This window comes from Populus trichocarpa, chromosome 5, assembly GCF_000002775.5.
Source record: "Populus trichocarpa isolate Nisqually-1 chromosome 5, P.trichocarpa_v4.1, whole genome shotgun sequence".
Taxonomy (NCBI): Eukaryota; Viridiplantae; Streptophyta; class Magnoliopsida; order Malpighiales; family Salicaceae; genus Populus; species Populus trichocarpa.
The window spans coordinates 5,281,443-5,295,433 of NC_037289.2; the positions used below are offsets into that span (position 1 = coordinate 5,281,443).

The window sequence follows — 13,991 nt, forward strand, 5'->3', positions numbered from 1 at the left end:
TTATTAGTTATTTTTTATTATATATTTTTAAAAAATATAATATAAAAAAATATATTCTATTATAAAAATAATAAGAATATCTTTACTTATAATTTTTATTTATCATCTATCTATTTTTTTAAAATAAACTCTAAAAAATAACTAAGAAGATGCTTTTAATTATCATATAGAATTTCTCCCACTTTTTTTTTTATTTTATGTCAACAAAGAAGTGGCAAAACCCGAAAAATCTCTTTCACATTCTTATCAGTATCAGTTTCATCATCAGAACATATCCACTTTGACGTTGAAAGGCGCGCCAATGTTAACAGCCACGCTTCCTCCCATCACGTCTCGCCACCTGTACACTCTTATAGGCCCCACGTCTCTCTCTCCCCTTCCCCGTATAAAACTATAAAGTATAAACAAAGAAAGCAACCTCGCAATTCCTTTCATCTCTGCCTTCATTCATTGATTCACCAGCGTCACCACCAACCCCTAAAAAGGTACAAATGGAACAAAAGAAGCAAAATCCCACGGCCGAGAACGAAACACTTATCGTATCTCGACGAATCCAACGGGTCTCCTTGCACTTGGCACCCGTGCCCCGCCCTCTGCATGAGCATGACACGCAGGAGCAGCTAGGGTTGTTTCCATGTGCAAGATCAGCAAAACTTGAGGTGGAAACGGAGAAGTTGTCGCTGTACATGAGAGGGAAATACAGAGAAATACAAGAGAAGATTTACGAGTATTTTCATGCAAGGCCAGAGTTGCAAACACCGCTGGAGATTTCAAAAGATGATCATAGAGAGCTATGTTGGAGACAAATGTATGGTTTGATTAAAGAAGCTGGTATTAGGCCTTTAAAATATGTTGTTGAAGATCCTGGCAAGTATTTTGCTATTGTTGAGGCTGCCGGTGCTGTGGATATCTTTCTTGGTATCAAGTTGGGAGTTCAGTATAGGTGAGTGACTGATCATTTCTTCGTTTCTCTTCTGGGTTTTGTTTTGTTTTGTTTTTGTTTTTCCTTTTTTTCTGAAAGGTAGATAGGGAAATTAAGACATGGTATTTTGTCTTGTAATGCTTGCTTATTCATGAATTTCTGTTGAATATTTGCTTTCTCTGTACTTGGCATTCACTGAGGGTTCTACGTGAATCAATTTATGCAGCCATGTCTCTCTCTTTTTTTTAATGATTTATTTCATACTAATGGTATTTGGATCATCTATCCTGAGTCATCCCCTTGTTCATGCTAATTACTCTGTTTCATTTGCTGTCTTTAGAATTTGTTAAGCTCTATGTTTCTTCATGTAGTCTTTTGAAATTTCTGCTTTTTTCCTTCTCTTTTTGGATCATTCATGGTGTTGAGATTTTAAAGATGATAACCTGAGAAAAGCATTTAATTTTGTGACCTTTGTTTTTCTGTTGAATTGTATATCATCTGTTTAGAAGAAAGTTTTTGAAATTTGCAGCCTTTGGGGAGGCTCTGTGATCAACCTAGGAACCAAAAAGCATAAGGATAAGTACTTTGAAGGTATTGACAGTTTGGAGTATCCAGGTTGTTTTGCTATGACGGAGCTCCATCATGGTAATCTTTTCTACCCGTATTATTTCGTAACTTTCTCTCTGTGTTTCTGATATTAAATTAAACCTCTGCTGGTGTGGTATTAGCTACCTTAATATTTCTCCATTAATGTTATTTATCATACATCAACGAAGTATCGCAACTAGTTCTCAGTTCTACCTGTAACGAACTTCAGTAGGATTGCAAGTCATCATATTTAATTTTTTTTTGAATTGTAATATTGAAGCATTATCTTTGAGTAGACGAGGTTTCCTGCAGAAACATATTTTCTGCATAAATAGTGAAACTTTCTGAAGATATGAATGTGATAGTCCCTATTGAGTTGGGTTAGAAATGGCTGAGGTCCCAATATTTCATGTGGAAGGGCATCTAAGCATTGTCGTTTGTTTGCACTTCATTGTTATTTGTCATGACTATGATGCAGAACTGATTCATTAACTAAAAACAAACACAAAACATAAGAGAACAAATTGTAGATTATAGTCATTAAGCTTTTCATTTTTCTGTTTTTATTTACTTTTCCGTGAGAGAATGTCGCGTGGGGGTATGCATTTTTTGTGTTTTACTTGACATTTCTAGAATTGAAACCTTGACATATTTGAACTAAACTCAACGTTTGTGCTTCAAAGGCTCAAATGTTCAAGGTCTCCAAACAGTTGCGACATTTGATCCAATTACAGATGAATTTATAATTAACACACCCAATGACGGGGCCATCAAATGGTGGATTGGCAATGCTGCAGTTCATGGAAAATTTGCTTCTGTTTTTGCTAAGCTGATGCTGCCTGCTCATGATGCTAAAGGTGTCTCTGATATGGGTGTCCATGCCTTCATTGTTCCAATAAGGGATTTGAAGACCCACCAGGCACTTCCAGGAATTGAAATACATGATTGTGGCCACAAGGTTGGCCTGAATGGGGTAGATAATGGAGCATTAAGATTCACTTCAGTAAGAATTCCCCTAGATAATCTTCTCAATCGATTTGGAGATGTGTCCCCGGATGGGAAGTACACAAGTAGTCTTCCAACCATAAACAAACGATTTGCTGCTACACTAGGGGAACTTGTAGGTGGAAGGGTAGCCCTTGCGTCTTCTTCAACTAGTGTCCTCAAGATTGCTAATGCAATTGCCATCCGATATTCTTTATTGCGCCAGCAGTTTGGTCCTCCCAAGCAACCTGAAGTTAGTATTCTTGATTATCAGTCTCAACAGCACAAGCTCATGCCAATGCTGGCTTCAACTTACGCATTTCATTTTGCCACTTCGTATTTGGTAGAAATATATTCTCAGATGAAAACGACACATGTTGAACAATTGGTTGGAGATGTCCATACACTTTCGGCAGGCCTCAAGGCTTGTGTGACGTCCTATACAGCAAAATCATTGAGTGTCTGTAGGGAAGCCTGTGGAGGCCATGGTTATGCTGCCGTCAACCGGTTTGGTATCTTGAGGAATGATCATGACATATTCCAGACATTTGAAGGGGACAACACAGTACTTCTACAACAGGTTGCACATCTCATTTTATCGTGTCCTTGCTTGAAAACCCTCAATGCAAACTCCTAGGTTGTTTGTTGCATAAATCCCGAGGATACCAAAATTCATGGTGCTAAACTCTAGGAGTAACAGAAAAGATTTGAACTGTTCATGAGATGGATTTGTCACTAAACTGGATGTAAGGTTCATTTATGGATAAAATGAAATAAGAACCACTATGAACATTACCATCTATCTCTAGAATTCTGGTATTATAGATTACTAAGCATTGTTTCTGTTCAGATGAAAGCTTGATCTGAATGTTTACTTGATACAGGTAGCAGCTGATCTCTTGAAGCAATACAAGCAAAAATTTCAAGGTGGGACACTGGCTGTTACATGGAACTATTTGAGAGAATCAATGAACACATACCTCTCACAGCCAAATCCTGTAACAGCACGCTGGGAAGGTACAGAACACTTGCGAGATCCTAAATTCCAACTGGATGCCTTCAGAGTGAGTTCTTGTCCTTGGTTGTTTCTTAAAAATCACACGCATAAACCCAGCAATCATCTCTATTTTTTTCTAAAACTCTTGTGATTCTTCTTCTCACAGTACCGAACATCTAGATTGCTTCAAAGTGCTGCTGTTCGACTTCGCAAGCATTCTAAAACTCTTGGGGGATTTGGAGCTTGGAATCGATGCTTGAATCACCTTCTGACACTTGCAGAGTCTCATATTGAGTCTGTCATCCTTGCAAAGTTCATTGAAACCGTGGAGAAGTACCTCCTAAACCCATCTACAGAACATCCCATCTTTTTTTTATTGTCGTTAATTAGTTTCTAATTTCCCGTTTTATGTGCTAGATGTCCTGATGCAAGTACACGAGCTGCTTTGAAACTTGTCTGCGATCTTTATGCCTTGAATCAAATCTGGAATGACATAGGAACCTATCGAAATGTTGACTATGTGGCACCAAACAAAGCTAAGGTATTCAAATGTCCTTCAGAATTGAAAAAACAAAAAAAAAAAAAAAAAAGGAAAGAGAAAAAAAGTCAGGATGTTTTGAACCAGAAGCCATATTGGTGCTACAACAATTGGCCCCCTGATTTCTGCATTTTAGATCGTTAAAATGAGTTCGATTATGGAGAACATGTGGGTCTTCTGCATACTTTCATTCATTTTACTATCGCCTTGTGCAGGCAATCCACAAGCTGACAGATTACTTAAGTTTCCAAGTGAGAAATATTGCGAAGGAGCTTGTTGACGCATTTGATCTTCCTAATCATGTTACAAGGGCCCCAATTGCCATGCAGTCAGAAGCTTATGCTCAGTACACACAGTACGTTGGGTTCTGATTTTAATAGGAAGCTGAAGGCAGCAAAAGATAAAGTTAACAACTAAAGCTTCTCACATAGGAGATGAATTCTCTCATTCGTTATTCTTGTTGTTTCTTCCTCGCTTAAAACTCTTTTGGGTCAGGGTAGAATAGCATCTCCGAAAACCTAAGCTGGCATCCTCTAGTGCGTGAGGATAATGTTGTCAAAATTGAAAGAAATATACGTTGTTGTAATTTGTTCAACTAAACTCTTCCCAACGGCAGCTCATGCTTGGTTCAATTTTTTTTTAATGAGAGAACAGGGGAACTGTCCGTATTGTAGAAAGAAGACAGGTACCATTCGAACTTAACTTTAAAGTAGTGGAATTTACTAGCAAGATGCAGGTAATTAAACTCATTAAAGATTCTATAAGAAAAGAAACCCCGTCAACCAACGGGCTAGATGTAACCTTCACTTTTGCATTATTATTTTCACACATCAACCAAGGCGCGTAGGCAATAGCAGAAACAGCATAGTAAAGAAGTGGCAAGCTGTCAAGTGAACAGCTTCAACTACAGAACAGTGTTGCTAGAAATACAGCAACAAGAGCTTCTCCAAAGTTGCAAATTCACTCCCAAACAAGAAATATTATATTGCTTCTCAAAAGCCTTTTGAAACAACTCATTTCGTATGTACAAGTTTCTATTTCCAACCACAAACTTGGAAATGCTTATACGTTCTAAATTAAATAACATTTAACACCTAAGCGGCCTGCAATTCAAGTAAGACACTCGAGCTGCTTCAGTTTTCTGCCTGATATCCTCGTACATTTTCAATGATGCCTCGGAAAAATTGTTCAGTCTGTCAAGAACCTTTGTCAAAATTGCATGTATGCAGTACAAGCTCGATGACACGTCATCATTCCTTTCATTCTCTTTGCCTACTGATTCTCCATTGTTTACATCAACTACTTTGTCTTCCTTTTGTAACTGTTCTTCTTGTTGCTCCATTAGGTGGTGCAAATCAGTTAAGAGGGTTCTGATGGCATTATTAAGTTCCTCAGATGGCAAACCTTTGATCCCAGCCGACCAATCACGACAGAGAACAAATAAAGGTGGGGCCAAGAGTCGGCGAGGGGAGAATGGCCTCCTACTCTTGGAACGCTCCTGTGGTTGCAGGATGCAATTTTGCAGCCACCCATTTACAGCTTCCACATAGGAAGCATGGCTGTTAATCCAGTTTGCAAAGCTAAAACCGAAGCATTCAATCTCCTGCTGAAGCTGAGACATAATCTGCCTCCGAGTATCTCCCTGGGGAGTTTCTGTTGATCTCCTTGAATGGTATGCTAATGAGATTGTGATGTACTGTGCATGATGGCATTCAAGCATGTTCTTCCACATCCTGATCAACCTGCATAGGCTCACTGATCATTAATATAATGCCAGAAAATAGTGATGAATTAACACATATTTAGTTCAGTATGAAGCTCAAGGGTTACAAATCTCAGGACAACTGGACAAGTAACTTTAGTAGTAAAGCTTCTATGCTCAACTATATTAAGACAGACAAAGAAAACAAACTCATATTTACCCTTGAATTAACTCTAGAAGTTGCGGCTGCAACTCTTCATCTCTTATTTTCTCAATCCGCTTTGATATTGAATCTACAGAATGAATTGCCACTCTTATGCGTGAATGTAGATCCTTTACAACAGCCCGGGTTTTGTCAATCACATGAACGCTTTGATCTTTGGCAAACTGGTGCCTAAGCTGGTCACACTTCCGATCATACTCTTTCCAGATAGATTCACCGGCCTGTAGACACAAAGCTGACCTTTAGATATACTATTCTATGAACACATATCTATGTTTACAACATAAATTAATAGGCATTCTGCACCAGCAAAACTGTCATGTGCATTCAAATGATTTTCTACATTACGCAATAAAGATTCTATGTGGTAATCAGCATATAATAATGGAAACATGCCCATAAAAACTTAATATGACATGAACACCTTAAAATTGATATGCCCTGAACATTGTCAATACACATTTTCGCATCACACAGTGTCATGTAGGAAAAACTACAAAGTCAAGAGGGTCAAGAAGAAAACAATTATATAAAAGCAAAAAGGCTTTAAAAATACCTTTATTTCATCATAGAGTTTTCTTTCCCATGCATACAGTCTGTCAAGGGTGGAAGAATGACTCCCTGCAATCATGCAGAACTCTTCAACAAAATCATTACCACTATCAGAGGCATCATCTTTTGTTGCCGTGACAAGAGGATTTCTTGATGAAGATGACCTCAAAGATGCTGTCCGTTTCCATGTAATGACCTTAGTCATATGTTCCATAGGTTCTACAAAATCAATGGAGAATTGACATAATGGAAAGAAATATGAAAAAACACACTGAGAAAGCTCTTTATGTCTTCAAAATCACCACAGGTTCTATAAGATAATTTGCGAATTCTTTCTCAACAGTTGACTAAAATATTGAATTGCCGCCCCCCCCCCCCCCCCCCCAAAAAAAAAAAACATCAACTCCATGAAATGGAGAATTGACATAATGGAAAGAAATATGAAAAAAAAAAAAACATTGAGAAAGCTGTTTATGTCTTCAAAATCACCACAGGTTCTACAAGACAATTTGCATGTTCTTTCTCAATAGCTGACCTAAAGATCGAATTGTCCCACAAAAAAGAAAAAGAAACATTGACTCGCAACAGAAGCTAATCTTACCATGAGAAACAAGTGCAGTCTTTCCACGACAGCAAACAAATTTTACAGCCACCAAAATAGCTGAGGCAGATGACCCCCCTATGAGAATGGAAGTGGTTATACTATGTTTGCACAAATGTTCGATAACTAAAAAAGTTTAAAAAATTGCACCAACAAGCATCCATGGCATTTGAATTTAAGTGGACAAATAAGTATGCCAACTAAAACTCAGCCATTTGACTCATTTACAGAAATAATTACCTTTTGCCTCAGTATATCCAACCCTGATATTGTTTGCCTCAAGCATTCTGGAGACCTCCTTGCCAGATTCAGAGGCTCTAAAAAAGCGATGCTCTATATCCTTAATACTTGAAAGAAAATCCTTAGCTCTATGCGTAATGAACTCCGACGGATCCTCTCTCTCTGCAGACAAATTGTTCACCGCTACTGCTTTCTCCCTCTTTGAACCTGATTGTCCAAGGGTGGAAACATTAACATTCTGCCCCTCTTCTACATGCCTCATCTGACCAACAAGTACTTGTCCACTAGAACCTTCAACTGCTCTCAATCTAGATGATGTGGCAGTACCTTCCACTATGAAGTTACAACTGCCATTTTGAGTTATTGAATTGCCAGAATTTTCAACCCCGTTTTGCTCCACACCAGGCTTCAAAGTTTCTTCATGTACTCGACTGTTTTTATCCAAACCAACTTCTGTCCATTTTCCTTTTGCATCCACCACACTATGTTCAACACCAACCCTTTCACTCCTAAACTCATTCCACCCTCCAATATCATCAAACTCCATATCCAAGTCACCATGCCCTACAAATCTAAAACTCTCACCAGTATCACTTGGATCAAAAAAATCCCAAGAGCCACCTGACTCAAAAGGAGGAGGCGGCGGCGGCGGCATGGAGAACCCTAACGACTCATCCTCTACAAAATCACTACTATTATTCAAATTAAACTTAACAGTAACTGCATTACCACCTCCACCAGCTCTCATATAACTCATATTCAACACTGGTGGTGATATTGGACTCTCAAAGTGCAATGGTGAATCTGAGACCTCTGCATTGTGGGAGGGAGAGGGAGAGAGGTATGAAGAATGTGATGGAGACTTGTCAAGCTCGGTGGCTGAGGTTGTTGACAGAGAAGACTCTATCAAAACCTCCGCTTCAGCGAATCGCCGGAGAGCTACACCAATGTTTCTAAGAGAGTTAATGTAAGAGACATGAGCTGCTGCAAGATTGTACCTCGAATCGATTGCTTGCTTTATGAATTTCCTCCTTTCCTTGCACAGAGCCAAAGGTTCAGTTTTGTCAACTTTGGAGCTCGCAGAACCCATTTTTGAGCCAAAATACTAAAATACAGTTCATAAAATCAACTCCATTTCTCAAGCCTGTAAACAGAAAGTTCTTCAAATGAGGCAATGGCTTCAACAAAATCCAAACTTATGCACTGGGAAATAAACAGTACCCATAAAACCACTTGGAGAAATCCAAGAAGTTAAGGAAATGAAAAAAACAAAGAGTATGAGAAAGCTAAAACCTTTCACCTCAAAATCACACACCTTGGTCAAGAAACAGAACAGACTTTTCCTGCCATGAGAACATAAAAGTGTTTTTCTCCAAGAAACGAAAAACCCACTTGGGGAAAGCTTTAATTATAGGATTGAGACAAGACCCGATAATGAAAGACGAAATTGTAATAGAAAAAAATTCAACTTTCTTTTCTTTAAGAAGAGAACAAAACAAGGCAAAAGCAGAGACGAGTATTTGTTTTCAAACAAGATACGAGGAAGGGAAGAGGACACTAGCTGGGAAGTCAAAAACTCAAGATATTAACAGAAACCTGAAAGGGAAGATTAAAAGCAATGAATGCAGGTATGGCACTGAAGCGCATCAGTTATCAGGACTTCAAAAAGGGCAGTTTTTGTACTGTAAGAATGAGAGAGCGCGAGTGAAACGATGAAAATGCACAAAGAGCGCATACAGAAGGAAAGAGAGATAGGTATCTGCAAAAGTTGATAACAGAGCGGAGAGGGAAGGCAGGCCCTCGTTTTGTGTGCATAATAGTAGTGATGTTCACTGATTTGATGGAACGAAAACCAATGCTATATTAACATTAACAAAAACTCTACACAGTTTAGCTAACAGTAAAATTATCATGCTACCCTTCAATGGACAAAGATAAAACCTCAAGGGTGGGGCATCTTGCTTTTTTACTGCCCCGTTAACAAAAACTCTAATATGGTGTAAAATGGATTGTTACAGTAAAATATTATGTTGTCCTTGAGTGGAAAAATATGAAGCTTGAGGCTGAGATGTTTTTGTATTTTTCACTACTTCATTAATCATTAAGAAATTTTACGGGTATTTATATTTTAAAAAAAATTTCAGCCTAATTTTTTTTTTCAAAATTAATAAAATTTAAAACTACCAACCAATAACTTTCTTGATTTTTCGTTTCTTAACGTAAAAATATTTATTTGTTTTTAAGATAAAAAAAATTATTGGGTTGTTAAATAAAAGTATTTTGGGGTTTTCAAATATTCATGTAAAGCGAAAATCCATCTTAAACCTTGAAAAAAAAAAAACTTTGTATTTGGAAGTATTTTTGTATTTTTATACAAGTATTTTATGTAATTATATGGGTTATCAGGGGTATTTTAGTACTTTCACCTTGTTTTTGAATTTTTTAATGAGAAAAACTGCTGGTGCGTGTTGGGTCATCCAATGACCAAAACGGACATTTTGTTATCTCCTTATATGTGCCACCATATCCTCTTCCATGTGGGGTGACGTGTGGCAGTTTACAATAGTTGGATTGTTGCCGTTGATTTTTTGTTTCCCTCCCTTTTTTTTTCTCTCCTAGCAGGTAATGTACAACATTGTTTTTTTTATTTTATACTTTTCAATTCCAGTCCTCATTCTCTTAATTTAGTATTTAGTTCATTTTTTTTATTTATAGAAGTTTTTGTTTATTTTCAATTTATCATATGTATTTTTTTTAATTTTAGTCATCATTCTTTCAATTTTTTATTTCTTTCTTATTTCTTGTATAGATCTTTTTTTCAATTTAGTCATTCAATTGCAATTTCTCATATGTTTTGTTTTTTATTTTGGTCTTTTTTATAATATTTTTTCTTGACACTTTTGTTGAAGTTTTTTTGACTTTCAATTTTATAATTCAATCAAAGTTTTTGTTGTTTTTTTTTTTTTAGTTTAACCCTCATTCTTTTGATTTGTTTTTTTCTTTTATTAAAACTATTTTTTAAATTCAACTTAACCCTCCAATTGAAAATTTATATCCCTCTTGTTAATGTTTCTTTCACCCTTATTTTTTTTAGATATTTTTCATGTAATTGATTTTTTTTCATAGTTTTATCTTTCAACATTTAATTTGTTAGGAATTCGACTTCATACGATCTTATCTTTCTGTATTAGTTTTTTTATATTAGTTTTGTAATTATGTTCAAGTTTTTTCTATAAATTTATCTTAGTCTCTTGATCCCAAAATACAAACCTTTTTTTTTTGTTTTTTAAGATTAAATACGTATTTTAATTGTATATAAGAATGGAAAAAACAAAAAAAAATCCTCGTCCAACATAGCAACACTTTTTTGATCCCGGGATAAAGAAGTATATTTACTATTTAAAAGTTTATAAAAAATTAAAAAAATAATTGATTAACAACTCTACATTCCGTTGCTGTCGAAGGTAAAAAAATATTTTACTTGTGAAAAAAAAACAGAAGAAAAGTTTAAATACCCCCAAACAATGATCTGACGCTACAGTAAAACACCCGTACTCTGAATATTTTGTTAAATATATATAACCCTTTTTGTTGCTTAGATTCCTGCTGGGTTTACTGGAAGTGCTGGCATCGGTTCTCAAAATACATAAAGGAGGTAATCATTACTCATAATACAACTAAAAATACGTCGTGTTCTTGTTTCGAGGATCCAGTGATTGAATATTCAATGATCTTAGAAGAACATGATGGTGGTTTCTGGGCATGGAATGTCGCAGTGTTGTGGATAAATTTATTGATTCTTGAGAACGGAAGTCAAAAGGAGGGGATAAATTGCGTACTATTATACTATTAAAACAGTCAAAAAGAGGTTATTCTGCAAATAAGCCAAAAAAGTATACCACGATTATACTATTAAAATAGCTAAGTGGAAAATGAGAAAAGAAAAGCTTGATGGCACTCGTGGGTATGGATAAACTGCATCCAGCACCAGCTTAGAGAAAAACCACTAACGAATGGGCACCAGTTTAATAAATTTAATAAACAAATTTAATACTAAATTTAAGATTTCACAGTATAAATTTTATTTCACCATTTAATAAATGCTTGTATATTTGGATTCTAATTGTTTCCCTTACTTTCCATTTCCTTTTTTTTTTCAATTTTTACCCCCTTGACTAAAACTAAGACTTTCAAACTATTATTTTTTCATCAAAATAATTCATAGTTTTCACATCTTAAAAGCACATCCTTCATACATTTAAGCAAAATTAAGTATTAATCCTATGATTTTGACCTTTAGGTGTTTATATAAAAATAATCCATTCATGTTCTAATTGTTTCTCTTACTTTATGATTCCCTTTCCCAAATTTTATAATTATAAATTTTAAGAATTTCCTTGTATCGAATCGATCATGATAAAGCTAAAATGCATTATATTTTTTTTATATGTGAAGATTAAAAACCCGTTTGTTTTTGTGATTTAAAAACATTTTTAAAAAAATTAATTTTTTTTCTTTACTTTAAATTTTTTTATGTTTTCAAATCGTTTTGATATGTTAATGTCAAAATAATTAAATTTTTTAAATATTATTTTAATGTATTTTCAAGTAAAAAACACTTTAAAAAACAACCGCTACCATATTTCTAAATATCCCCTACATTTATATCTCGAATTGAAATTTCAAATTTAGTAGCTAATGAGGAATATAGACCTATGTTGAAAATGAGAAATTATAATGTCTTACAAGTTATACGAATAGAGCATGCCAACTTTACAAATTTTCTCAATATATCAAGTACATAAATTTTAATATTTTTTTCCCTTTAAGTACACCAATTTCTTTAGAACTTCCTACCAAGTGCTTTTGTCTACCTTTGTTAATCGTTTAATTATTTGATGGCGTGTCCTTTGATTTTGATATGTATGTTGTTGTTGGTACATAACTTTTTAATTTATCTCAATTGAGTGCATAATAGACTTTAATAATTCTCATTTTGGTACACCAACTTTGTTTTATTGCATTAATTAAGCACTTTCATCATTTTTTTTCTTTAATAATGTGTTTTTCTAGCAAAGGTACCCTCTACATAATATTTAATAATGTGATTACCGGGGTATCTATATGGGAGACCTCTTCTCCATCTTCTAGGTTGAACATGATCGATTTATACCATAGGTTTAGAGCACGGGAGGTAACTAGGACTTGCTTTTCTTTATTGGCTGGAGTCTTTCCTAGCAGATAGCTCGCTTAGGATCACATTGATTTCAGATAATGTCTCATGGTGCTCACTTTTCTTCTCCCCTCTCTGGTCAAGCTGGGAGTTCTTCTTCATAAAATGCTGGAGATAACCTTTGCTTATAAGCCTTTGTATCTCATTTTTCAAGGCAAAACACTCTTTGGCGTCGTGGATCCTGTCTATATGGAATAAGTAACATGTTTTGTATTCCAATTGTAGGGATTTCCTTTCATGAAAGGGGGATGATTCACGTACGTACTCTTTTCCTTAGATATATGTAAAGATTTTTGTTAAGATGATGTTCACTGGTGTGGCTTGGAGCTTCGAGAAGGAAAAACAGCTGTGCATAAACCCCTTTTAGGGTTTTTCTTGTATGTCTAGGGGCTCTATTTAGAGACTGACAATGCTTTGGATGTTCATCCCTCCATATATGAAAGCAAAGGTGGGATTGCTATGTGATTCTCCACAATTACGAAAATATCAGGTTTATGAAGACGAGACAATTCATGTACATAACACCTAAAGTCCAAGTTTCCTGCACCTCGGAAGTGCCGAGCCATCACATAAATGATTAAGATGTAGAAAGGATAGCCATATGATCATTAAGCGGCAGGATCCGCAGGTTTGCTACAGCATCAGCCATATTCACACTATCTATAATGTCCTCACTATCCATGGATATGACCCATCATTCCCCGGTCCAGGGACAGAACTGGGAGGCTCTGGTTTGGGCATAGGCTTTTGGTTAGGGGGTTTCCTTTTAACTGCCTGAAATTGATTATCTGTAAGCTGTTGTGGTGATAGATGTGAGGTTGTATTAGTTACAGTAGCAGAAAACACTACCTGAGGTGTTCTCTGCCATTTGAATAAGTTGTGGATCCACCACTGGGATCTGAATAGACATACCAACACATGGAGCCGATGATTCTATGTGATTTTGTATGGCAGGAGTCTGACAAAAAGAAGAAGAAGTCACTGGATCAACATGGGCTTCCTTGTTTTTGGCCATTGCTTCAGATGAAGTGGGTTTCCCTCAGTTGAGCCTTACTAGATCCCTTAGTAGAATCTATTATGGCATATGACGCATGAAAATCCTGAGTCCGTGGTCTTACTGTTCGAAAATGATCAAGTATCATCTTTGGACCACTTCGTAAGGCATTGTCAAAATCTTCCTTCTCATCAAACTTGACCAAGAAATAGTCAAATCCCAAATCCAGTACATCAAAACCAGCAGTAGGTTTCCATAGCTGTTCAATCTTGGTGTAAAGCAATTTGAAGGCACTGCTTCTACCCAGTAAATTCATAATAACCGATTGCCTCCATGGAGTCTCCAAAGCTGCCAAAAACTGGGGATCAACATTAACTACAGGAAGTAAAAGGTTGCCACAGCGAAACTCTTTTGTAG

The 13,991-nt window shown here is 36.0% G+C and overlaps 2 protein-coding genes across 4 annotated transcripts; one reads left to right on the plus strand and one right to left on the minus strand.

Moving 5' to 3' along the window:
* The first annotated feature begins 406 nt into the window (after positions 1-406).
* Positions 407-4,644, plus strand: LOC7477094 (acyl-coenzyme A oxidase 2, peroxisomal). The gene is made up of 7 exons (XM_002306281.4): positions 407-943; positions 1,452-1,567; positions 2,194-3,074; positions 3,379-3,558; positions 3,658-3,824; positions 3,909-4,032; positions 4,245-4,644. Exons 1-7 carry the CDS (start codon positions 492-494, stop codon positions 4,398-4,400), a joined length of 2,076 nt encoding a protein of 691 aa, XP_002306317.4. The 5' UTR covers positions 407-491; the 3' UTR covers positions 4,401-4,644.
* Positions 4,645-4,988: 344 nt separating this feature from the next.
* Positions 4,989-9,182, minus strand: LOC7477095 (protein ALTERED PHOSPHATE STARVATION RESPONSE 1). 3 transcript variants are annotated; one of them, XM_024602015.2, is made up of 6 exons: positions 8,663-9,182; positions 7,348-8,491; positions 7,108-7,185; positions 6,511-6,725; positions 5,952-6,175; positions 4,989-5,771 (listed from the first exon to the last, which is right to left on the minus strand). In XM_024602015.2, exons 2-6 carry the CDS (start codon positions 8,435-8,437, stop codon positions 5,117-5,119), a joined length of 2,262 nt encoding a protein of 753 aa, XP_024457783.2. In that variant the 5' UTR covers positions 8,438-8,491; positions 8,663-9,182; the 3' UTR covers positions 4,989-5,116. The 3 variants fall into 3 exon arrangements, with proteins under 3 accessions (XP_024457783.2, XP_024457784.2, XP_024457782.2); XM_024602016.2 differs by having other exon boundaries at positions 8,648-9,182; XM_024602014.2 differs by having other exon boundaries at positions 7,348-9,182.
* Between the last annotated feature and the right edge of the window lie 4,809 nt (positions 9,183-13,991).

Coding starts and splice junctions, on each gene's coding strand:
- LOC7477094 (XM_002306281.4), top strand. CDS start 492: ATGGAACAAAAGAAGCAAAATCCCACGGCCGAGAACGAAACACTTATC. Junction 3,075..3,378: donor ACACAGTACTTCTACAACAG/GTTGCACATCTC, acceptor TACTTGATACAG/GTAGCAGCTGATCTCTTGAA. Junction 3,559..3,657: donor TCCAACTGGATGCCTTCAGA/GTGAGTTCTTGT, acceptor TTCTTCTCACAG/TACCGAACATCTAGATTGCT.
- LOC7477095 (XM_024602015.2), bottom strand. CDS start 8,437: ATGGGTTCTGCGAGCTCCAAAGTTGACAAAACTGAACCTTTGGCTCTG. Junction 7,186..7,347: donor TGGATATACTGAGGCAAAAG/GTAATTATTTCT, acceptor CCATTCTCATAG/GGGGGTCATCTGCCTCAGCT. Junction 5,772..5,951: donor CTTCTAGAGTTAATTCAAGG/GTAAATATGAGT, acceptor GAGCCTATGCAG/GTTGATCAGGATGTGGAAGA.